The sequence below is a fragment of the Aplidium turbinatum genome, chromosome 12, assembly GCF_918807975.1.
Source record: "Aplidium turbinatum chromosome 12, kaAplTurb1.1, whole genome shotgun sequence".
Lineage (NCBI taxonomy): Eukaryota > Metazoa > Chordata > Ascidiacea > Aplousobranchia > Polyclinidae > Aplidium > Aplidium turbinatum.
This window is the reverse complement of record NC_137483.1, coordinates 2244703-2269543: the sequence shown is the minus strand read 5'-3', so window position 1 is coordinate 2269543 and position 24841 is coordinate 2244703. Positions and strand designations below refer to the sequence as shown.

Sequence of the window (24841 nt, the reverse complement as noted above, 5' to 3'; positions counted from 1 at the left end):
ATGTTTGCAGAGATTTTTGATTACTGTAAGTGATCACACTTTACCAATTTGGATTTTTAAAAATATCATTTCAAAAGAATATAAATTAAAGTAAATTTATCCCGGAGTTCAAAATCAAAAATACATTTTCTTACAATCAAGATTGTAGATTTGCACGTTGGGCATGGCCTGTGTATATAAGTCGCTATGGCGTAAACAAATCAGATAATCACGAAGTGAACTATTCCATAATAATGGGAAGCATTTTTTGCAATGTATATTTATTTACTTGATGGTTGAAACAGAGCCATGTTTGGAGTTACAAATGTATTTGCTCAAGTTCAATACAGATAGCCATTCCGATACCATATTTGGTCAATTTCAAGTCGCGCAGATTTGGGCAAATTTTTGTTCTACCCCGCTAAATATTTCAGTCCCGTACGGCTATGAATATTATTACTTGGCGCTGGATGGTTTGTCTTTGCACGACTGTGGGAATTAAGTTAGTTGTTAAAGGAGGCGATCGAGAGTTTACAGCATGAATTAGCGGTACGATACTGATGCGCCCAGCAGTCTACTAGGCGAAACACATATCTTCCGCTGTCAATTATTGCTATTGTATAATTGACTGCCAAGAAATGATAAGAAACATATTAAAAGAAATAACATGTTTGTACAAATTTGCTTGTCTGATGGATTTACAAAAAAATAGTTTCACTTGAGCTGAAGTTTGTCACAACATCCCGTTAAAAACAAAGTTGCGCTAATGATTAAAAATAACAAACTAGTGAATACAAATCATTGAATCCAATATTCGTAGCGAACATATTGAATGTCATCCAAAAAATTTTACAGTTATGTTCAGTGTTCAATTTCGGCCTCGCACAGACCATAAAACTTGATGTCGCAATTTGCATCGTTGGATTTGAAATCTCTGGAAAGATCTATTTCTCCGCAGTCTTCGTTGCCATATTCGTTGTTGGGTTCACCTTGGACCCAGAAGGCGTTGGAAGTAGTGGCTGGTTCACCATCCACCCACATCCACTGACCTTCATGGTCGAAGTCGTTAAGTCCAATCCAGGTGAGCTCGTCTTTCAGCAACATGATATTAGCTATGGTTCTAGAAAATACAAATTATATGTTACCAAAAAATTGGTAAAATTAACACTTTCAATAGCATGAAATAAATTCCTATGAGGCATAAACAGAAAAAGCACTCTGGATGAATGATCATTGTTTGTTTTCAAATGGATAGATAGCAAAGGTGTGTTTCTGTTGTTTAACTTTTTGGTTGCCCAGCCTTTGCATGTAGCCAACCACAAAAAGTTTGAATTGTGTTTTTTACTTCCAATACCACACAACAACTATCTAATGAATCTACTTTCTTCAGTGACAAACTTGTCCCTGATGAAAAGTCATTCAGTTTGGTTATTACAAAAGATCAAAATACAGTTTGTCACAGAAACTATCACAAAATATCATGTTTGTTTCATTATAATCTGTTCAATGCAGACTTGGGAGTTTAACATCCACTCACACTCTTGTCCAATAATCTTCTCTCATCCCACTTGTTGCCAAGTCTCCTCCAGCACCGAGACACCAATTCCTTGCAGCATTCCAATTCAACTTAGAAGGAGTCATTCGATATCTGAGTCCATTCCCTACTTCAATCCAACCGTCGTTGACTTGACGATGATCTGGAATAACAATTCAGTTTCTAGACTGCATTGAAACACCGAAATCGAAAAGTTGAAATATCAGTTGAAAGAAATTAATATCAAAGTCTGAGTTTTCATTTATAGAAAACAACCAACAATTCAATATCAATTACTGCGAGAAAATTAACAACAAAAAATTAGGTATAAACATGTCGGCCTTGCTTTTGTTTTCAATGCAAAATCTATTCAAAGTAGCCACTCAGCTTTACGTTGATATCCTTACTGCAGGCTAGAGGTAGTCCGAATATAGCTTGGACTCGATTTAACTTCTAAAAAACACCCGAGTGAAGGTTTTGTAAAATTATTCCTAAAAATATAGCCTAAACTTTAAAATTTATCCTTAAAGTCAATGGCTTTGTTAATATTTTAAATGTTTTAATAAAATCTTTTGAGGTCCTCAACCCACTCGGGTCAATCGACTACGAACATGAATTGGACGCTCTCATTCCAATATGCACAAGTAAGATTTGGTTCCGGAGTGTAAGCGGTCACTTTGTAATTCTTGGAAAAAGCTCCATAACAATAAGGTGAGAAACAATACCTTAGTCAGTTTAAAACTTAAGTAAATAAAATTTCTATAAAAACTTAGCCTTTATGTATTTAGTATATTAGTTTAGTGAAATGTAAAGCGTGCGTCCACAGCGAAAACATTTTATATTGGTGCCAAAAACACGCAAAAATAAAATGAAAAATTTATAAGGGACAAGTTACTCAGGCCTGCTATCATTTCAGCTGTTTTTCGACTCAATATTAACATTATTAATTTCACTTATAATTTTGGTTTTGTTGAAATTCTACCGCTTTCCAATTTTTTTTTTAAATCTGCTGTTACAGGCCACCGAGTTTGACATAGTCAAGTTCCCGCTTGTTGTTTATTGTCAATTGGTGAACAAAAGTCATCGCGAAATTGTGAATGTGAAAAATTGTGAAAGCTCGTTGTGAATATATTGAATGATATCCAAAATTATCTGCAATTGTTTTTAATGCTTAATTTTGGTTTCACTTAAACCATAATGTTAGTTGTCGCATTCTGAACCGTTGGTTTTAATGCCTCCAGACATACTTAATTCTTTGCAGTCTTGAACAGTTCTAAATATGTAGGCTACTCCGTACCACATTTATATCCTGGAGAAAATTTTCCATCAATGCCGCAAGTGAAAGTTTCTTTTGTTGTACTACAAGTTACAGTATTTCCACAAGTCACAGTTGCATCCGGGCCACAATTTGTATTGTAAGAGCAACCTGCATGAAACAATTCAAATGTTTTAGATACAAATTGACCAAGTAGTACTCTACTTCAATGGTTTCCAACCGGGAGGAGTTTCTCCCCTAGTGGAATTTCATGATTTCAGAGGAAAAATTTTAATGTAAGGGCATTTTGGTTTTTTGATTTCATAATGTTTATCCATTAATAACACCACCTTAGGGAGACGCAATTTTTTTAACTTGTTTTCTCGTATCCCGATTTATGCTGGTAAACGAAATTTTTTTGTTACTTGGATGCCACAAGACGCAATAAGAGAGAAATGAAATATTCCGACATAAGAAAAGGGAGTAATACATCAAACAAGAATGGAAACCACAGCTGCTCTACCTCAATGTTATTGAACTTTACATTAAGTTTCATTAAATTATAATTAGACACAAGTTCAAAGTTTAGGCTGTAAGGAATATTTCAAAAACTCACAAAACTCACTGTTACAAAACGTAACAACTACACTTACATAGTATTTATACAGTATATGAATCGAAGCTTCTCTCTCATTAATAGCAACCTACAACAGACTGCTATGCATGAACATTGGTGTCCCACAGAGATCAGTCCTGGCTCCACTTCCTTTTAACATCTACATCTACGATCTGCCCAGCACGGTCTCCGCAAATTATGCATACGCGGACAATCTGGTAATTCTCCATTCAACAAATTTGTGGGAAAACCTTGAAGACACCCCAAGACAGGACATAAAAACTCTCTCAGCCCAGCTTCAGAAATAGCAACTGAAAAGTCAGCGAAATCGAAACTGTGGCAGCAGCAGCAGCTTTTCATCTACATAACCGGGAAGCTGATTGTGAGTTAAATTATCAAAACAATGGAATATTTTTGTCCTTCTTCTCCGAACTAAAATACTTCGGGGTGACATTGAACAGATTATTCACGTACCGCCACCATTTAGTGTCACTGCACAAGAAACTGATGTTATCTCGCGCTGCGTTACTGAAGCGCCTGGCAGACTTCTGCTGGGGAACGAGAGCTAACCTTTTATATATAGTATCCCCAGCCCTTGTCTACTCTTCAGCAGAGCAGGCTACTGTGCACCTGTTTGGTGCTGGACTCAACTCCCTCTATTACTCCAAGGTTTATGATCCCTCAAACGAGCACCCTTTTGTAGCAGCCGCTCAACTTGTGATCAACTGATGAACAAGACACCTCTGCTAATAATTAGCTGGGCCATGAATGGAAATAAAGTACCACCAGACTCCACACGTCCTTGACAAGACAAAAAGCAAAAGTTTCAACTTACGTGGTACCACACATTCTTCAGACGCAGAACCAGGAACACCAACAATAAGACTGTCAGAGTCGGAGAGATTGAGGACAGTCAGAGTTGATACAAAACTGTTCGGTGAAGTAACACTGTGGTCAGGAGTATTGCTGTTGAAAAATAAAAGTTATTAAAAAAATTGAAACGTTCAGTAATGAAGAATATTATCACACAAGATGGCGATAGCGCACCAGTCAAATTTGAAAAGCAGTCTTTGTTCAAATCATCGCTGTTGGGTTGTTACGTGTTAGACAAAACTTTAAAGTGAAAATTAATAAACAAAGAGTATTTTCAGCTTTTTGACATTTTATTTTCGGAAACAGCTGAGTATAGGAATTTGGTTTGTGTATACTTCGTTGCAAGTAACTTAGATGTTAAAATTGTTTGAAATTGGATGTTTATTATCATATTTACACTCCTGAAAATGAGAAGAAACTAGACAAAGAGAACGGAAAACCGTTCTAACGAATTCACTTGAAACTGATGATGTGCCGTTTCACGGTTTGAAAGATTTATTCTCACTTCTCAAGCAAATATATTACAAACAAACGATAGAAAGCACGTTGTAGCAAAAACGCTGAATAGCAACCAAGAATTGTATAGCCAATCAACAGGTGATGCTGATCAACGAATTAAGCTTTTTCCGAACAGGTATCAAAATGTTGGAAGTTTTTGAACACAATAACTCGAATTGCACAAAACTACCTAATGAGAACATACTTCATACCTTATAGCATATGTATATGGGAATAGACTTGTATGAGTTATGCTCATTGACGTAGTGCCTGGATAAACTGTGACTGAAGCAATCAGGATCTGAAACATTTTTTTAAATAACCGACTGGGTCTGTAATTTAGGTCATGATGACCACGTAGGGGAGCTATGTAGTATTAGATCTTCAAGAAAAATCCAACAATATCCAAACTACAACATCAAGTGACCAAGCTTTCAAACATTCGTTTGTCAAAATACTATTTACAATTCTTTAAATAGCCAATTGGTTACCACACGAGAATTTTTCTGTAGGTTTGCAGACAGACCTTCCGCACATCAAAGCAATATGGACATCAACAACATAAGCCTGCAACATGCATATCTGTATAACATTCAATCAAAACCTTTTTGATTTTGTTCAAAAAGTACTAGGAACACGTTTTACATTGCTAACAAATTGAAGTGTCTGCAATAATTCATTATCAAAAAGTTTAGCGATGCTTAATAACTGGATAACGGTTCGTCAATCGTCGTCGTCGTCGTCGTGTGAGCCTCTGGGGCCACACGACGACGGCAATTGTTATGAAAAGAACGACAAATCATGATGAATTGCAACGATACAAGAATGAGTTTAGTGATTATTGTGCTTTAAAGACATGAAATAAACAAGATATGTTGTTAAGCAGCAATGTACCTTGTAATAAGAAATCTTAAAAATTTACTTTTTTCTGCTGAGTGCGGTGTCAAAAATGATTGAAAGAATACCAGAAATAACGCAAAGTTGAGCTGTCAAAAAAGCAAGAAATGTTTCAACAAGAATACTCACATTTCTACCATTGGGATCCCAAACCCAATTGAAATACCATGGGAGTCCAGCAGAAGGAACAATGGTTGATGAGAAGGAAACAGTTGCTGCTCCGTTTGAGCAAGTTTGGATTGTACAATCTCCGAGGGAAAAAAATATTTGTGAATTTGCATTTTGAAAGCAGATTCCTAAAACAATTCAAACATAATATTGTTAAATAAATGAAATTGTCTTGCAAAAAAACTCACCATAGAATTGAGTGTGTGGTCTGTGATCTATATCTTGTGCGTTCGAACATTATTTAAAAGCCAAAACAACAAAGAAAGAAAACTTATAGCGCAACGAGCAACCATTTTTACTTCCACTTGTAATAATATACTTACCAAAAAGAATGTAAAATAAACTCAAAGTCTGATGTAGGTAGCTCATTGTATTAGATATCGTAGCGTCTTGCTTTGATGATACAGAAACTCTTGAATGGCTTGGACGAAGAAGCAAGTTATTATATACTCGTAGTCGTATACTTCAACGTTAATTTATTTCAGCTGCACAAATTACAATAATTTCAGGAGGTAGTAACTAGCACTGCAACAACATGTGCAAAACAAAAATTTGTGTTCTTTGGTAGATCGAAAACAAAAGTCATCCTGCTGATATAAGATCCACATGCTCAGCAGATTATTGGATAAATATATTTGCTGAAGGCAGAAAAGTCTAAACTTAGTTTATGCAAAATGTTTTTGGTAAACTTTTTTTTTTACATTACACTGGTCAACAGCAAATCTTAAACTGAAATCCGATTAGGCGATTTGTGATTTGTTTTTGACGCTGACCTATTGGGCAGACCATAAATGGAAATCTTAATGGAAATCAAATACTACCAGACTCCACTCGTTAACGTCAATATCCCACCATCTGCCTGATAGACACGGATGAGCCTCAAACGTCTTCTTGATGGGCATCGGGCTTTTCCTCTAAACCATGCTCCAATGGAAAATAGCCTTTTCCTATTCTGTTGAATGTGATGCTGAGGAACAGACCGCGGACCACACCATCATCAACGACTGCTCCATTTTGGTCCAGGTTTGAGGTTTAGACTTTAGCATGGTGTCAAGTAGTCTCTCGCTTTACATCACACAATCATTGACCAGTCAGTATAACAGAAAAATTAAATGTGATTTTGTTTTAGTCAAAAATGTTACGCTCACTGAGTTCGTCGTCGTCGTCGTCTGAGCTTCTGGGGCCGAGGGTCTATCCTTTTACCACCCCAGATTCACGATGTTCCCGGACTACACTGGAAGGCTGCTAGAGAGCAGCCAGTCTTTAGTTTCATCATCCATGACGCGCAGACCTTCCACTCCGTTAGGTGGTTTGAAAATGGTACAGTCATTGATGATGTGGTCTGCGGTCTGTTCCTCGGCACCACATTCACAGGAGGAGGAAGAAGCCATTCCCCATTGGTGCATGGTTGAGCGGATATTTGATATTTTAAATGATATTTGATATTTTAAATCATCTTGAAACTTTGTTTTATTGAGCGTAGGCTACACAGTACACAGTACAAATAAGTTACATTATCTTACAAAGTTTAAGAAAGCAAACATCGATAAGTTATGTTTGTGATGTAGATTGCAATGTTTGCATTTTATTCTAAGTATTCAAGGTTTTTGTTTTATATCACTTTGTCTTGCTAATCTATGAAATTATTTTTTTAGTCCAGAACATGTGTGTTAACATAGTTAGGCCTGCTTTGCATTTTACCAATGTCGTATTGCTTCTTAGGAGTAAATTCTACAATTAGTTATGGAAAATCAAAAACTTCTTTTAGTGTGTTCATTTATAAGTATCCTATAAGTATAAACAATCCAAGTTAGTGAAAGTGTAGTTGAAGAATATCAGTCACAAGAATTTTATTCCAACCGAAAGTAGCCGTAGGCTGTATGTTCAATGCACTGTTCACCAAGTAATTTCATTTTAACATTGTGCAGATACGAATGTTACAAAACAGAAAAATCGTAGCAAGAGCAAAATATTGGTATACAGTCAACTCCGCTTAATCAAACCACATCTGGACCAAGCCAATGTTGTTCGATTAAGCGGGTGCGTCTTTTAAGTGGGGATAACGAATTTCACTAATTTGGCGTCTTATAACGTTTTCATTTTGCTGCCATTCCTCTGTCTACCGCAGCTCGAACTCCTGTCCCGTGTTTCTCTGTGTTACTAAGTCAACACAAGATAAAGTGAACTATACTAAAACCTAAACAAACACCATCAACAATCTAAAAAACAAAACGGTGTAAAAAACCAATAAACCAACCAACTAACCACATTGAGTGTGTGGTCTATGTCTTATGCGTTCTATTATTGAGTGTTCTTACATCATCGCAACAAGCACCACTTTAACTTTCATTTCTAACCTCCCAACCCACAGTAGGCTACACTGCGTTGTAAACTGCAAAAATGCAATCTGGTTAGAGACAACAGCTGATTTGTATAAATAACACAAGCTAAGAGTGGTGCATTTCCACGTAGCGCAGATACAATTAATAAGTTATATTACAATTTGTGATTTTCTAAAATGTTAAAATGAATAGTGTAGGCTACTAACCAAAAGTTGACTAAGTCCGCCCCGTTAACTCAGTGGTTACGCGCCCGGCTCAAGATCACGCGGCGCTGGTTCGATTCTCGGGGTGTGCGCTTGAGCAACGCATTTCAGGACTGCTCTCCATTCAGCGGCACCTAGTGCATGAAATAATTCCCCGGCAACAACATTTCAACAATCGGAAATTTTGCTCTGCCAATCTCGCTAACCGGCCCTGTGTCAAGTGCCTCTACAAGTACTCGAAACTACCAGAAATAACCTATTCAATGCTTTGTCAGTCCGAGGATAAGGATTCAAAACCAAACCAAAGCAGCCGAATGTGGGTAGCTCATTGTATACGCTATTGCAACGTTATTTCATAACACAAAAAATCTTGAAAAGCTAGGGCGACAAAGTAGGTAATTACTTTAAGTTGGTTAAGGAGTAAGTTAAAAGTGGTTACAAAGTTAATTTGTTGTAGCTACACAAATTACAATAATTTCAGAAGGTAGTAACTAGCACTGCAACAACATGTGTAAAACAACAATTCGTATTCCTTGGTAGATCGAAAACTAAACGTTATCTTGGTAATGTAAGATTCACATGCTTGGCAGCTTGTTGGATAAATATTTGAAGAAGGCAGAGTGGAGAAAGTCTAAACTTAGTTTATGCAAACAGTACAAGTCAACAGAAACATTTGATTCCAACGATGTCAATTGGAAGTGAATTAAAAAACCTTGAATCTTAATGACAGTATTATTTGTTGGCTACCTGGTTAGAACGCCCGTTTTCAAATCGGGAGACTGAGTTTCAACTCTCGGCCGGGTGAAAATATAGAAGCTATTTTATTCGGAGCTCAGCATCAAAGTGGTGCGGAGAAATAAATGCTGCTTCGTTCAACGTGTGTTCTGGCTTTGATCTAGCAGTGAATTATATAAAAATCAAAAATAGCCTACACAGTAAATACAATATAGAAACTGGGCTAACCGCCGCCTGAGGTTTACCACTACTGATAACAATAAATCAACAAGATGTAAATACAAAAAATAGGGCGTATGCTTGTGTTATTTATTTTTCATGTAATGACTGCGTAAAAACCACTGGGCATTGATAGATTTGTCACTTAGCTGTGATCGCAGCTTTGTGTCTACCAATTTTGCTACAGAAAATGAACGTTTTGCCTAAACTGAAGTTGGTGCACGGGATGCTCAATAGACCAATGAAAAGCTGCTTATTTGTTTGGTTTTTATCCAGTAGCTTCTAGTAATCTCTCATCTTGCTTTACCATGGCTTGAAGTAGGGTTCTATCAAACACTGTGCTGGACTGTAGGCTATGTGTGGGCCTGTGGAATGTCATAATATGTGCTTGAAGTCATTCAGAAAGTCTGTCATCTGTTTGATCGCTGTGAACCAGCTAGATTTGGTTGTTGAACAAAAACGGGGATTTTTGCTTGAGAAAATCCGGAAACTGGAAATCGAAAAACTGGTAAACCTGGGAATTGCCAAAACCGGGATGCCGGTTCTCAAACTCTAATGCACAGCCTATTTACTTTCTTACTTTTACGACCAGGGTCAAAATAACCCTAATGCATTTTTAATTACATTTGGCTGCTGTGTTTATAATTTGTTTTAATAATGTGGATGAATGCCCTGTAGATGCCCGACGACCCCATTGTTTTGATCCGTGCCATCCACGATGGATGCTAGCCAAAGTCTATTTCCAAAATACCTTCTCGGATCCATTTCCTGTTACAGGCGGTCTCAAACAAGGATGCGTTTTTGCATCAAAATAATTATTGTGTTATGATGGATTTATTGTTGCTCTGCAACAGCTAAAGCCTTTTAGAGATAGTGCTCTTATATATTTCGTTTCTCATTCACGATGTAATCACATTAATTGTTATTGACTGATCCTCTCAGAGTTGCATAAGAAGTAACTCAATTGGCAACGATTTGATACAACCCTGACTAGAAGACTCAAACCTGCAATTAATTACGACTGGGCTAATGAGCTGGTCAGCAATGAAAATAGCATAATGAACAGCCTCATCAACAATAACCCACTTATCACATCTTCGTAAAGGTGCGAAGAGAAACAATGCCTTTCTCCAATCAATCTTTGCATTACTTTAAGGTTCAACGACCTGTCCAGAGGCTAGCAACCGCGCTCCGAACCCTCCGATCGGAGGAGGCCCCGCAAGGAATGAGGGCTTCTCCGCCGAAGTTTTTGGAAGACTATCGAAATACAGGATATAACCACGTGGCCACAAAATTAATGCACGCGAAATAGCAGAGCTTATTGATATTGAGCAGGTGTTTTCAAAAAACACGGTACTACGTAGGAAGAGAATGTTTGGTTACGAATGTGCTGATGATTCGAGTCGTCTTTCTGCTGAAGAAAAATTCAAATCGCAATTTTTTCTTGTTCTCACTGATCAGGCCATGTCTTCTGTTTCTTTGCGCTTTGACCAACTCGTGGAGTAATACAAGTTGTTTGAATTTCTGTACAACGCTGCCAGCCTGAAGAAGTGTCTCAGAGAAAATGGTTGGGTTGGTTGGTTTTGAATCTTTATCCCCGGACTGACAGCCTTGATTGGTTATTCCTGGTAGTTTCGCATACCTTTAGAGGCTCTTGACGCAGGGCCGGTTGCCGAGATTGGCAGAGTAAAGTTTCCGATTATTGAAGTGTTGTTGCCAGAAAATTATTCCATGCACTAGGTGTCGCTGAATGGAGAGCTGTCCTGAAATGCGTTGCTCAAGCGCACACCCCGAGAGTCGAACTTGCGCCGCGTGGTCTTGAGCGGGCACGTAACTGCTGAGCTAACAGGGCGAACAATCGAACTGGACAATCACTGCAACAAAATTTAAAAGATGAATGGGAGACATTGATGCCAACGAACTAATAATGGAATTGAATCGTTTTACTTATGTCATCGAGAAAGAGGACTTGTCACGGCAAGCATTTTTTTAACGTACAAGAACAGCCTTCAGGAGATATAGGCTATCCGAATCTTTGCATTTGCACCAGAATTCTTCTGAACGGTGTCCGACAAATTGTTCGTAAGCAATTGTTCGTAAAGCAATTGTTCGTAAGCAATTGTTCGTAAAACAATTGTTCGTTAGATTAATTCTTCGTAAAACAATTCTTCCTAAAGCATTTTTTCGTGCATGCAGTTAAAGTTTGATGTACACGAAGAAATGCTTTACGAAGAAATGTTTTACGGATTTCATTTTACGAAAAACAGTTTACGAACAATTGTTTTACGAACAATTGCTTACGAACAATTGCTTTACGAACAATTTCTTACAAACAATTTGTCTATAACCCTTCTGAACGACCACACCAGTTACTGTTGCCAGTGCTGAAAGGACCATCAGCAGAATGAAACTGATCATGAATATCCTTCGTTTAACCGTGGCAGATGACAGGCTTTCTGCTCTTGCAATTACCATCGAAAACAAGATTGCCAGATCTCTGGACTATGACCCATTACAATTTGTGCAGAACAAGGCTCGAAAGAAGCGCTTTACATAATTATGGAATATATGTCCACACTGTCACTGTAGACCTATGTATACACAGTTGTGGCCGCAGCTAATGTAAAAGTTAGCTTTCAACAAAGAAATCAGGAGATTTCCAATAAATTTACGTTTGCTAACGAGTCCGCTAAAATTTCTAAATATTAGCGAAAATGCTAATCCGCTAACCAAAGCGTTAGCTTCGCTAATTAGCGGTTAGCGGAACTGTGCCCTCTACTTTGTGTACATAATATGAACCCTGCATGTTGTATAAAATAAATACCACATTCCAGTTTCTGCGTTGGAAGGAGCCCCGAACTTATGTTTGGAGGGGGCCACCTTCTTTGTTGCTACGGCCCTGGACCTGTCAATGCAACCACTCTATGATCTACAGTAGTCCACGTATGTCGATTTGGGAAGTAACTAAGTATAAATTATATCAAAATCCACTCTCAACAGATCACATTTTGTGTGATTATTTACATACGATACTGCAATGAAGTTTTTATACTGTATTAAGTTTCACAGCTGGTCTGTTGTATAGAATTTCAATATGAAAATATGTTTATCTGTTAGGCGAGCACATGTTAAGTATGTATAGGTCAATTTGTTTATGCAAAGTCAATAGTGTATCGAAGCAGAGGATCAACATTGCGTAGTGATGCATTGCAACTTGAGCAGTTGAGCACATATACGCTATTTTCAACCTTTTTCGGTTGATCGTTGAGCTTGTGGTTATTGAAAGGATCCGTTGATTTGTGTTATTATTTTGTCAGTAAAGGTGGTCCTATTTTGTTTGTTGTGTCCAGGTGTTCCAGACGGTTGTTCGCCTGGTCAAACGTCATGTAGAAACCGTTCGGGTCTACTGAATATTAACGTCATGGAAATTCCTAAAACATGAGCCAAAATTGCACCATCGTTCGTAAGACCTGTGTCAAACCTGTTTAAACCTGTTTCAGTTGAAACCTGTTTGGACATGAAATGCTGCGTCGCGCTACTGCTGGCGTGCCTTTGAGTTATCACAAATTTTTCTGATTCATTCTTGAAGTTGTGTGTTGGAAGTCGGTCGCACATTTAACTGGTTTATTTGGTGCTTGCTAGCTGGACAAATTCTCCGTCTTTTATCCAAGTAATCTGTATCGTAGTGACAGTTTTTAGAGGTGCAAGGCGTTGCATTTCGATTTCGATAGCCGCGGGCTAATTTTACAGGAATACACTTTTGAAAAAACGTTTCGAAAGAGTGTTTATTTTTCGGTCACATACATACAGACGAACGGATTCGGGAATCTTATGTTACAATTTTCCCACGAAGAGATTATGGTTTACCGCTGTGACCACCAGGCTTACACCCGGTGGCTGAAAATTTAGGTTATGTGGACGGAAAGGCAAGGAAGCCAATCTTCCTGTCCACCTTCAGGCATGCCTTCAAGTGTCTTGCCAAAGACACAGCCGCATGCTCTTGAGTGGTGCCGAACCAGCGCCCTTTTGATTGCCGTTCCAGGGCTCTCACCACTCAGTGGTCCTACGATAATTGATGTCAAGTATCGAAAATTTTGAGCTGCTTTTGTGTTATTCTTGCCATATAAATAATTAAACCAGGTTTTTTGGCACTTGTACTGTAAATCCAAAGAGCACCTGGAAACACTGATAACAGATAAACATTTGCCGTTTATAAACTTAAAACTGTGATGTTTGCAGAGATTTGAGATCACTGTAAGTGATCACACTTTGCCAATTTGAATTTTTAAAAATATTATTTCAAAAGGATATAAAGTAGCCTACATTTTTATCCCAGAGTTCAAAATCAAAAATACATATCCTTACAATCAAGGTTGTAGATTTGCTCGTTGGGCATGGCCTGTGTATTAGGGAGGGCCGTCGGAAACAAATCGCTTAGCAACTCGAGTTTCTTAGGAGATTCGTCGAGTAAATGGCAAAATCGAAAACAATTTTTTAATTGAACGCCAGGAAGACGGTGCACAACCAGGGCCAGTTTAACTGATGGAGGCTCGGGGCACTCTTAGATCGGGGAGCCCGTGCAAAGAAGTTTTTTACGCCAAGGGCGCGTAAAACTTTACAAGGTAACTTGAAAGTGACCCACACCGTTGCTAATGCCTTTACGCCAAGCTCAGTCGCCACCTTGTGACTAAAAATTAACCTTGAAAGAAAAAGGAGGCATCTAGCAGACATTTCAAAGGCTGAGAGAAATAATTATAATAACACAAAATCATATTTTTTCACGTCGGAGGGCCCTTCAAAAGGGGGTCCGGAGCAACTGCACTCTTTTCCCCCCTCAATCCGGGCCTGTGCACAACACGGTCCAACTAATCAGTAAATCACCCCAATTCTGGGATATTACCCCCCACCAGTGGTGACGTTCTCCGAAGTTACGCCCTAGTGAAAGAAGAAACTTCAAGATCAAGCAGCGCTGGTTCGACTCTCGGGGTGTGCGCTTGAGCAACGCACGTTAAGGACTGCTCTCCATTCAGTGGCATCTAATGGATGGAATAATTCCCCGGCAACAAGACTTCAACAATTGGAACTTCACTCTGTCAATCTCGGTGACCGGGCCTGCGTCAGTGATTTAAAGCCTCTATCATTCTACAAGTATGAGAAACTGCCAGGATTAAGCTCTGCAAAAAGCTTTCCCAGTCCGAGGATAAAGATTCAATCAATCAAAATCATGAAGAAGGAGGACACCAGAGATTACAAGAAGGAAATGGAACTGCGCGAATTGGCGGAAACAGTGGCGATTATGATAACAAGTATCGACGATTTCGCCACAGTGGCGATCATTACGCGTGAGGGAGTGATCAAAAAGATTCTGAAGGAATGGGACATGGTTAAAATGAAAAATAAAATCCTCACGGCGAGAAAGACGGCTGAATGGAAAGCTTCCATGAAGGCTAGTCTTTGCCTCCACACTCTTTTCGACGTCGTTGACGACAAATTGCTGCACTCACGCGAGGTTGATTTCGTTAAGGACCAACGCGGAGCACGCATTGGTTTCATTGGATTGGGAGGCGGTGAAATCTGAGAAGAAGAGGGACTAGCGGAGCAACTGAAAGGAGCAACTGCTTTCAAGAGAGAAGCGAGAAAACGAGCGGAAGAACGCGAAAAATGTACTCACGACTCGGATGACGACAATACAGAAGAAACTCCCAGAAGGCGCTTCCTTTCAGAGTGTTCGATCTGCAAAGAAGAACTCGAAGAAGAGCAGGAGCGATGTACTTTCGATTTGCATAAAGTTGCGCGTGAGGCAGAAAGGTATGGAATTCCGAGTCTAGCAGCAGCTGCCCTCGCAATCGCAACATTACTGGACACAAAAGATGATTTCAATCCGACGATGATAGTCGACAAAAGCAAGCTTTCGTGCACAAAAAGAGCTCCGTTTAGAGACGAGTCACTTTGCGTCCAGTTCGCTCGGCACAATAGTTGCAAGCCTTTACTTTGACGACAGAAAGGATAAAACCCTTACACTGAAGGGCATAACTGGCTATCGTCAAAAATCTATCGAAGCCCACTACGTGATCCTGAAATACCCAGGAGGTGAATATATCGACCACGTTTCCATTCAAGGGCGTTCAACTGGGAACAACATTGCCAAAACGATATTGGCTGCTCTTGAAGTCAAGGGTACTGACGTGAAAAGCATTAGGGTCTTTGGCTGCGACGGAACTGCTGTCAATATACAGGTAAGCACACAGAGCCATCACTACCATTGAGCAACATATCGGGAGTACGGTGCAATAATCGATTTGCCAGTTTCACCTCAACGAACTCCTGCTTCGGCATCTCTTTGGCGAGCTGGACAGGAATTCATCAGGACCGCAAACCTTCAAAAGAATTATCAGCCGTGTCATCGCTAATGATAAGTTCAAAATTGGAGAATTTGCAGTCGTCGAGGTCGAGAAGACAAAATCCAATCAGACGGAAGTCGATGAGGTGATAGAAAATTAGCGGCGATCAAAAGTATCTGCTCGATATCATGTTGGTCATCGAGGGAAGTCTGCCTCCATAAAGCATTCGATTCCGTAATCCAGGAAAACAGGATCATGCACGATGGCTTACTCTCGCTTCAAGAATATGCCGACTTTATATCTCGGAGCCAGAACCAACAGAGGCGCTGATAGAAATGACGACGTACATCGTTAAAGTTTATACTCCGATGTGGTTTACTACCAAGCGAAGCAAGAAGATTCACTTCGCTGCTCGGTTGGTTAAGCTGACTCGCTATCTGACAGGCCAGTCATTAAAAGTCGTCGACAGTTGCCTATAAACAAACGCTTTTGCTGCTCATCCGGAGAATGTAGTGTTGGCCCTTCTGCATGACGAGTCTAAACCAATGCGTAAGCTCGCAGTATATCAGATCCAGAAAGCAAGGGACGAGTACACGCGTGGGATACGTCGTTTCGAAATTCCTAAACTAAACTTTGGGTACGGTACACAGATTTGACAACAAACTCGCTGCTCCGGTGGACCGAGCGGAAACTCACTGAGCCGCCAATTCTACGCGATTTCAGCATTTAACAGCTCACAGAGCTTTTCGTCCAGACCGATGTTCCTACATTGATTGACAGTTTTCCATGCTGCACAGTGCACACAAACAGTTGAGCGCGCAATCAAACTCGTCACCGAAGTAAGCGATGAAGTTATCGGCCATGACAGCAGACATGAACTTACGCTAAAGCGAACTGCTGCTCGCTCACACCGTTCACGTTTTGAGTCAAAGAAAGGTTACGTTCTGTGATTGTTTTTGACTGTTTTCTTCGTTTTGTGTGTTTTCTATTTTTTAATTATTTAATATTTTTTTTGGAAGAAAAAATGTTTTTTATTTTATTTGGGTAATATTGACTTTTTTGTGCGGCGTTTTCCCGCGGCCCGATCAAAAAAAATTTCAGATTATTTGTTTGTGACTTAAGCCTCCTATCTGAGCCGAGTTGCTTAGTGATTTGACAAAAAAAGTGCATTGACGGCCCTCCCTTCTTTTTTGCAGTGTATATGCATTTACTTGATGGTTGAAACAGAGTCCTGTTTGGAGTTACGAATGTATTTTCTCAAGTTCAATACAAATAGCATACAAATATACAAATAAAATTAAAAATTTTGATTTATAGGCTAACATAGAGCATGGCCACCTAAAGATACGGCCTGATTTGTCACATTTTGCAGAAATTTCCAGGTTTTGCTAACTTTGGGCGAATGTTTAAATAATTGTTTTTTAATTATATTTTTACGCTTTCTTTACTGTTTTCCCCAGATGACACAATAGGTTTTAATATCCTCAGATGTTGAAAAACAAAGAAAATTTGTGTTCAAAAATTTTAGTCAGACGGTTAATTTTTCAATAACAGTCTGATTGAGCGTTTTTCAACTTACTTTTTCTTATTTTCTACTGCTTTCCCAAGGCAACAAAAAACTTTTATATCATTAGGAGACAGCAAAAAGTAAAAAAAAATCTCAGAAAATGTCAGTCAAACACTAGCAGTAGCTGTAATCAAAATCTGCAAAATGTGACAAATCAGGCCGCATCTCCAGGTGGCTATGCAAATAGCTATTTTGATACCATTGCAGCGATCCATTATTGCGTCAAATAAGTTTTTCTTTCTTTAACTATAGTAAACTAGTTTAATTTAATATTATTTCTTTAAGATTCTGTAATGCATGTAACCTGCTCCAGAAGTAATTACGAAAAAGGGGGCAGAAAATAAAATGGTTTGTTTGCATTTGGCGACAGACAAACCAGCTCAGCTTAGAAAACATTAAATTGATTGTGTAGTTTTACGTAACAATTTGGACAACTGTTAAAATGTCATAATTCGTGATAATGTTTCACTGTCCTGTAGTTTGACTATCCTGTAATGTTTAAGAAAACATTAAATTGTTTTTTATACCGCACGTCAGTAGGTTTTTAAACGTAAAAGGTAAGTTTAAAAAGATTCAGCAACCAAAATGTGACGGATCTGGTGAGTAGGATATGCTACCAAATTTTTATTTCTATATTTACAAAAAAACACGAGCTCATAATGATCTTCTAAAATCATGTTATAAAAATTTCGCGCGTTGGTTTGCCAACAGTTGTATGCCAGCAAATTATTGCTTGTCAAATGTAACTGATATTTTTTATGTTGTTTGCTCAATGGAAGAAGTGACGCGAATTGTGCAGCGGCAGACAGCCCATTTAAAGAGGACCTGAAATTAAAAATTAAAATTTTTTTGGTGATTCTTTAGTGTTTCAGTATTATATTTTTTGAAATTTTTTTTTGATATACCTTTTTGTTTGGGAGATATAACCAAATGAAAATCGGCCACCTGATGACGCTATGTGCCTTGTGACGTCATCGGCGGCAGCCAAGTAAACAGCTTCACGCATTTGCCTTAGAAACGTCGCATAGGTCATTGTATATTGAGTAATACTAATAGAAGATCAGCACAAACGAGATGTCTGAAACTAGACAAGGATTTCTCTTTGAACCAAAAAGACAGCGACTTGACAGCGAAGAACATCATTCTGATTCGTGCTCTGACAACACCAGTTCGAACAGCAAGCAGATGGAAAATTGGCATTGGTGTAGGCGTAGGCTATGTGTGATAATTGTGCCATCATGCCGACAATAATCGAAAGCGAATGTTGCCAGGAGAATGACTCTGTGTTAACAAAAACCAATGTTTTACTGTCCTACTGACCTGTTTCAAAGTCTTGTTGTTTTCTCGCTTTGCTATTCGATCCAAACGCCTGATCGTACTCACAGACCTGCATCTAGGTCGATCGAGTTTTGTGGATACTGCATTGACAGTGGCTTTCACATATCTCGAAAAATCAAAGACAGAAGGAACAGCTTCAGGGATGAGCAGGTGTCTGGACTTGGTGCCTTGTACATGTGCCTGTAGATCACGTTCGTAATCGCTGGCCAGAAAATGATTGCTGCACACACGCAATGCTTGTTTACAGGTGGGTCTTTGAGTTTCATTGCCGAGATCCATTTCTTCAGCTTGTCATCATTATTCAGAGGTAAACGATGAAAGGACACCCCTTTGACGATTCCCCGATTAGTACAACCGGGAGCCATACAAGAAGTCACCATTTTAAGGGCATAAAAACTCCCTTAGCACAAAATCGTTCGCTGTTTCGGTAGCCTACGCGATTTGTTCCTTGTGTTTGCACGCAAAACAGTAGACCTTGGATACGGCGTTGCCGGCCAATGATGTCATCATAATTTTTGACCAATCAGAATCATTCAAATAAAAAAAAGCTTTTATAGGTTTTTTAATTAATGGTAACACAAAAAATAAACAAATTGTTGAAAAACGTTTTATTTCAGAAAGATCTACAAATAAAAAAGCCATGTATTTTCGTTGCAGTGCACATTTATGCTGCCGATATCTACAATTTTATTATATGCCGAAGCGCCATCTGCCACTTTTAATGTTTTTGAACGTTGATTAGACATACTAATTGCCAACAAGCTGCCTTTGCAGGGAAACATAATCGTGTAATTTTTTGTAGAATAATCGCTGTGTTAAATGTAACTTGAATCCTTAGCTCATTTTAATATATTTTTTATTTTGCCTTAACCTACATGCAACTAGAATTGGTCGGCATTACAGATTGCGAGGATCGCGCCCCAATCTTATTTATATGCAGACGTGCACGTGCAGGCACAGCTCTGCAAAGCGTTATGGTATTTAATAGATTTACAAAAAAATATTTTCACTCGAGCTGAAGTTTATCACAACTTCTCAAAGCTGCGCTAAAGATTTAAAATAACAAACCAATGAGTACACATTGTTAAATCTAATAGTCGTGACGTAATAGTCGTGACGTAATAGACATGACGTTATATTTGTGACAAATATCTTGAATATCATTCAGATTGATCTACAGTTATTTTCAGTACTCAATTTCGCCTTCGCACAGACCATAAAACTTGTTATCGCAATATTTATCATTGGATTTGAAATCTCTAAAAAGTTCTATTTCTCCGCAGTCTTCGTTGCCCTGGTTGTTAGGTTCACTTTGGTCCCAAAAGGCGTTTGAAGTAGTGGCTGGTTCACCATCCACCCACATCCACTGACCTTCATGGTCGAGGTCGTTAAGTCCAATCCAGATGAGCTCATTTCCCATCAACATGGTGTTGGCTATGGCTCTTGAAAGTACAAATTATATGTTACTAAAAAGTTGGGAAAATTACACTTTCAAAAGCATGAAATCAATTTCTATGAGGCATAAACGCAGAAAGCACTCTGGCTAAATGATCATTATTTGTTTTCAAATGGATAAATAGCAAAAGGTATGTTTATGTTGTCTAAGTTTTTGTTTGCCCAGCCTTTGCATATAACCAACCACAGAAATGTTGATTTATGTGTTTTACTTCCATTTCCCACAACAACTGTCTGATGAATCTACTTTCTTCAGTTACAAACCTGTCCCTGATGAAAAGTAATTCAGTTTGGTTGTTGAAAAGGATCAAAATACTGTTTGTCACAGAGAACATTACAAAATATCATGTTTGTTGCATTATAATCTGTTCAATGAAGACCTAGGTAATTTGCTATCCACTCACACTCTTGTCCGATAATCTTCTCTCATTCCACTTGTTGCCAAGTCCCCTCCAGCAGAGATACACCAATTTCTTGAATCATTCCAATTCAATAAAGGAGTCATTCGGTATCTGAGTCCGTTCCCTACTTCAATCCAACCATCGTTAACGTGACGATCTAAATCAAAATTTCTGTTTAGACTCAGATTGCATAGAGATGTTAAAAAGTCGAAACATTGACTGTTCAAAAGACTGAGGTTTTATTCATAGAAAATAACAATAATTCGACATTAGTTACTACGGATTATCAACAGTGGAAAAGATTTCGTATAAACATATCAAAAGCAACAATTTGTTGGATTTTTGTTATATAATTATCTAGTTTATTTAATTCCTTTCTCTAAAATAGTTGTGCATTCTCCTTGTGTTTGTTGGCATCACCTTAAAATTACCAACCAGTTTTTGCACCCTCTCGTAGATTGATTGCAAGTTGCTTGATAGTCACCCACAAGTTAAAATTGTTGTTAAAACCTCTGTAAACAGATAACTTCTTACATCATTTTATAACTAACACTACATTGGGACTCATTTTGGCAACCTCCTCGTGGTGAGTCTCGGTAACTGTAAAACAGGCTAATGACAACAAATAGACACATCAAGGTAGCTCTAGGGTGGTAAAAAGATAAACCTTCGGCCCCAGAAAACAAATAAAGAAGCTAGAAGTTCCAATATCTTACAGCTCAACGTTGAAGACCTTACAACAGCTAAAATCGACGTCGTACAACGAATAGCTCTACAACAAACGGCCCTCATTATTATCCTCCAAGAGACCTACTGCCACAGCGCAGACAGATCAGTGATTCCAAATTACTCACTAGCTGGATCAATCCTAAGCAGGACTCACGGCCTGGCCACATTTGTCCACGAGAAGCTGAGCTGGAGTCTTGCCGAACAATTCCCTTCAGACTCAGAGATTGAATGATTATGTACGAATGTCAATGGCTACAAAATTGTCCACATCTACAAGCCACCTCGTCCGCCATTCACTCCAATAGCCATTCCAGTGTACCCACCCCTGCCTCCATGCTGGTGATTTTAATTGCCAGCACATCGACTGGGGTTGCCGTACCACCAGCCCTGCTGATGTATGTCTGGATAACTGAGTATCAAACAACAACTATGCCCCATTGTACAACCCCAAAGACGTAGCCAGCTTTACATCTGGGCGATGGGGCACTGAAACAAACCCAGACATGACCTTTGCAAGCGCTGGAAACAATAATCAACTTCCGGACAGACGTGTGCTGTAGAAGTTCCCTCGGTCCCAACACCAACCTTCTCTCATTACCGCTCAAGACACCAACTCTAAGTGAACCAGGTAAGCAGTGAAACTTCCGAAAAGCCGGTTGGAATCGACAAAAGCCAACAAAAGCCGAAAGAATCTTTGGTATCTTCAACCCATTTTATTCAATTCAAATTGAATAAAAATGATGGCCGCTCTCATTCCAGTATGAACAAGTATATGTTGGTTGCATCAGCTGTAACTCTGAGAAGTTTAATGGTTTACAGTCTTGATAATTCGTGGAGAGGGGTCCGTGACTAAGCAAGATTAGGATCCACTGCATCTATATGTTTAAAGCTTTTGGGTGAATTTAGTCAAATGCAAAGCGCGTGTCTTGCGCAACGTCATATATTGGAGTGCAAAACAATGTAAACAACAAAAAATCGACAACTATTGTAAAAATACAAACATTTTCTAATGGGGCAAGTCTATTAAACCTTTAGTCAATCTTTTTTGCTTTTTCTTTAATCATCTCAATATCTACAGTACTTTATTCATTTTGCTCACAATATTTTTGTTTTGAAATTCTGGTGCCTTCTCATGTTCTTCTAAATCCGCTATTGACTTAGTCAAGTTCCCGCTTGTCAATAAATTGGTGAACAAAACTCATAATGAATGGTATTTTAATTATCTGCAATTATTATTAAAACCCTATTTGGTTTTGAGTAGAGTACACAGTAATGTTTATTGTCGCATTCTTAGTCGTTGGCTTTAATGTCTACATTACGATTTACTCTTCTACACTCTTGAGCAGTTCTATATGTAATCTATATGTAGTCTACCTAAATCACATTTATATTCAGATGTAAAGTTTCCATCAGTGCCGCAGGTGAAAGTTTCTTTTGTTGAACTACAAGTGACAGTATTTCCACAAGTCACATTGGCAGCTGCATCCGAGCCAAGTGGATTATATGAACAACCTGCATGAAACAATTTACTGTTACAGGTTTTCAGGAAAACTCACAATCAAGCTGTAGCCACGGGGACGTTGGGGGAGCAATCGCTCACCTCCCAGATTTTATCTTGATTGTCACAAAAAAGCATTTTTTTAATATTATTACAACGTTTTTAAATGACATAATATTACATGTTGAATGACGTTTAATGCATGTTTGGTTAGATTGCGTACTTTTATTTTTATTCAACCTATTCATTTCAAACATAAATAAAATATTTACCCTTGAAAAAGTTGCTTTTTTCCTAAAATTTTCTTTCCAGTTACGGCACTGCTTATAAACAACGTGAAAACAAGTTTCAACTTACGTGGTACCACACATTCTCCAGACGTAGAAAACGGAACACCAACAACAATACTGTCAGTTTTCCGGAGATTGAACACAGTCAGAGTTGATACAAAACTATTCGGTGACGTAACATTGCTGTCAGGATGATTGCTGTTGGAATATAAAAGTTATTAAAATAGTTTGAAAGTTTAGCAATGGTGCATAGTTACACGCAAGATTGTCCACAAAAACGGACACAGTGTTGCACAAACGATATGGAGCAACAAACCATCGTGTGACTCATCAAGAGGGGATGCTGATAAACGAATTAAGCTTTTCATAAACAGAAATCAAGAATTTTGTGGCTTTTGTAAAAAAAAAATGTTAAAAAAGGTCCATATGGCACAAACCTGCATTAAGCAGGCAGAAAAAGAATAACCCAATTTGCCCAAAACTACGTGATGAGAACATACTGCCTACGTTGTAACATAATCGAATGGAAATTGGCTTGTCGGTGTTATAGTTGTAGGATCAGTGCCTTGTAGGACCGTGACTGAAGCAATGATGATCTGAAATAAACATTTTTAGTTACAGACAGGTTTCTCTAGCTCCAGTCACAATGACTACGTAAAGGCGCTGTATAGTATTAGACTTGCAAGCAAAAGCCAACAACAACCAAACCACAACATTAGGTGACAAAATGCTTAAATTTTTCCATTGAACTAAATGGTCAATTGATCTCCATAAGCAAATTTTTCTGTAATTTTGCAGATGTATCAAAACAATATGAACATCAACAAACTAAGCCTGCAACCTGCATGTCTGTATAACATTTAACCAAAAACTTTTTTGATTATTGTAACAACTTCTGTGTTGCTAACAAGGATTATTTGTTAAATTTTCTGTAAAACTTTATTGTCTAAAAGGTTAAGCTAATCTTGACAACTCTAGTAAGCGAGTTACCAAGTTTGGAGGAAAGCTTAAATATCGTATTACGCTAAAACAAACTTAACATAGATGAATGAGTTTGGTCATTCAAAGACACAAACTTATATTATTTGGAAACAATGTATCTGTAAAAAGGTAAAATTAAAAATTTCATTTTCTGCTGTGTGTCTGGGATGCCAATAACAACTGAAAGCTTACCGAAAAAAACGCAGAATAAACATTGATTTGTCGAAAAGCAAGAAATGTTTCAACAAGAATACTCACATTTGCAACATTGGAATCCCAAACCCAATTGAAAGTCCATGTGATCCCATGAGGAGGAACAATGGTTGAAGAGAAAGAAACGTTTGCAGCTCCGTTAAAACAAGATTGAATTGTACAATCTCCAAGGGGAGAAAACGTTTGTGAATTTGCATTTTGAAAACAGATTCCTAAAACAATGCAAACATAACATTGTTAAATAAATGAAATTGTTATGCAGTAAAACTCACCATGGAAGTGTGCTTTTCACACTGAATGTACGGCCTGCGTCTTGTTTGTTCTAACATTATTTATAAACCATAACAAAAAATATAAAAACCTTTATATTGCAACAACAACTAGTCAGCTTGTTACCTCCAAACTCACAATTGGCTACATTGTGTTATAACTACAACAATGCAACATGGTGAGAGAAAACAGCTCAGTAGCCCAAGTTATGTAAACAATACAAGCTTAGAATAGTTCATTTCCAAGTAACGCTCATACAACTAATGTTTTATTAAAAACTGTTTAGTTCCTAAAGAGCTGGTGAATAATGCACTTACCAAAAGCAAAAATAAACACACTCAAGATTAGATGTAGGTAGCTCATTGGATATTGCAACGTCTTGCTTTGACAATACAGAATGTCTTGAATGGCTTGGACAAAGAAGCAGGTTATTATATAC

General features: G+C 38.3%; 2 protein-coding genes across 2 annotated transcripts; both read right to left on the bottom strand.

The window, feature by feature from the left end:
• Nucleotides 1-315: 315 nt before the first annotated feature.
• Nucleotides 316-6189, bottom strand: LOC145781408 (uncharacterized). Its single transcript, XM_082593196.1, has 7 exons — nucleotides 6144-6189; nucleotides 5782-5948; nucleotides 4968-5056; nucleotides 4220-4350; nucleotides 2811-2939; nucleotides 1517-1676; nucleotides 316-1099 (listed from the first exon to the last, which is right to left on the bottom strand). The coding sequence occupies exons 1-7, from the start codon at nucleotides 6187-6189 to the stop codon at nucleotides 841-843; spliced, it is 981 nt and encodes a 326-aa protein (XP_082449322.1). The 3' UTR covers nucleotides 316-840.
• Nucleotides 6190-19228: 13039 nt separating this feature from the next.
• On the bottom strand, nucleotides 19229-24461 carry LOC145781274 (uncharacterized). Its single transcript, XM_082593051.1, has 6 exons — nucleotides 24405-24461; nucleotides 23446-23534; nucleotides 23006-23136; nucleotides 22525-22662; nucleotides 20425-20578; nucleotides 19229-20007 (listed from the first exon to the last, which is right to left on the bottom strand). Exons 1-6 carry the CDS (start codon nucleotides 24459-24461, stop codon nucleotides 19752-19754), a joined length of 825 nt encoding a protein of 274 aa, XP_082449177.1. The 3' UTR covers nucleotides 19229-19751.
• Nucleotides 24462-24841: the final 380 nt, after the last annotated feature.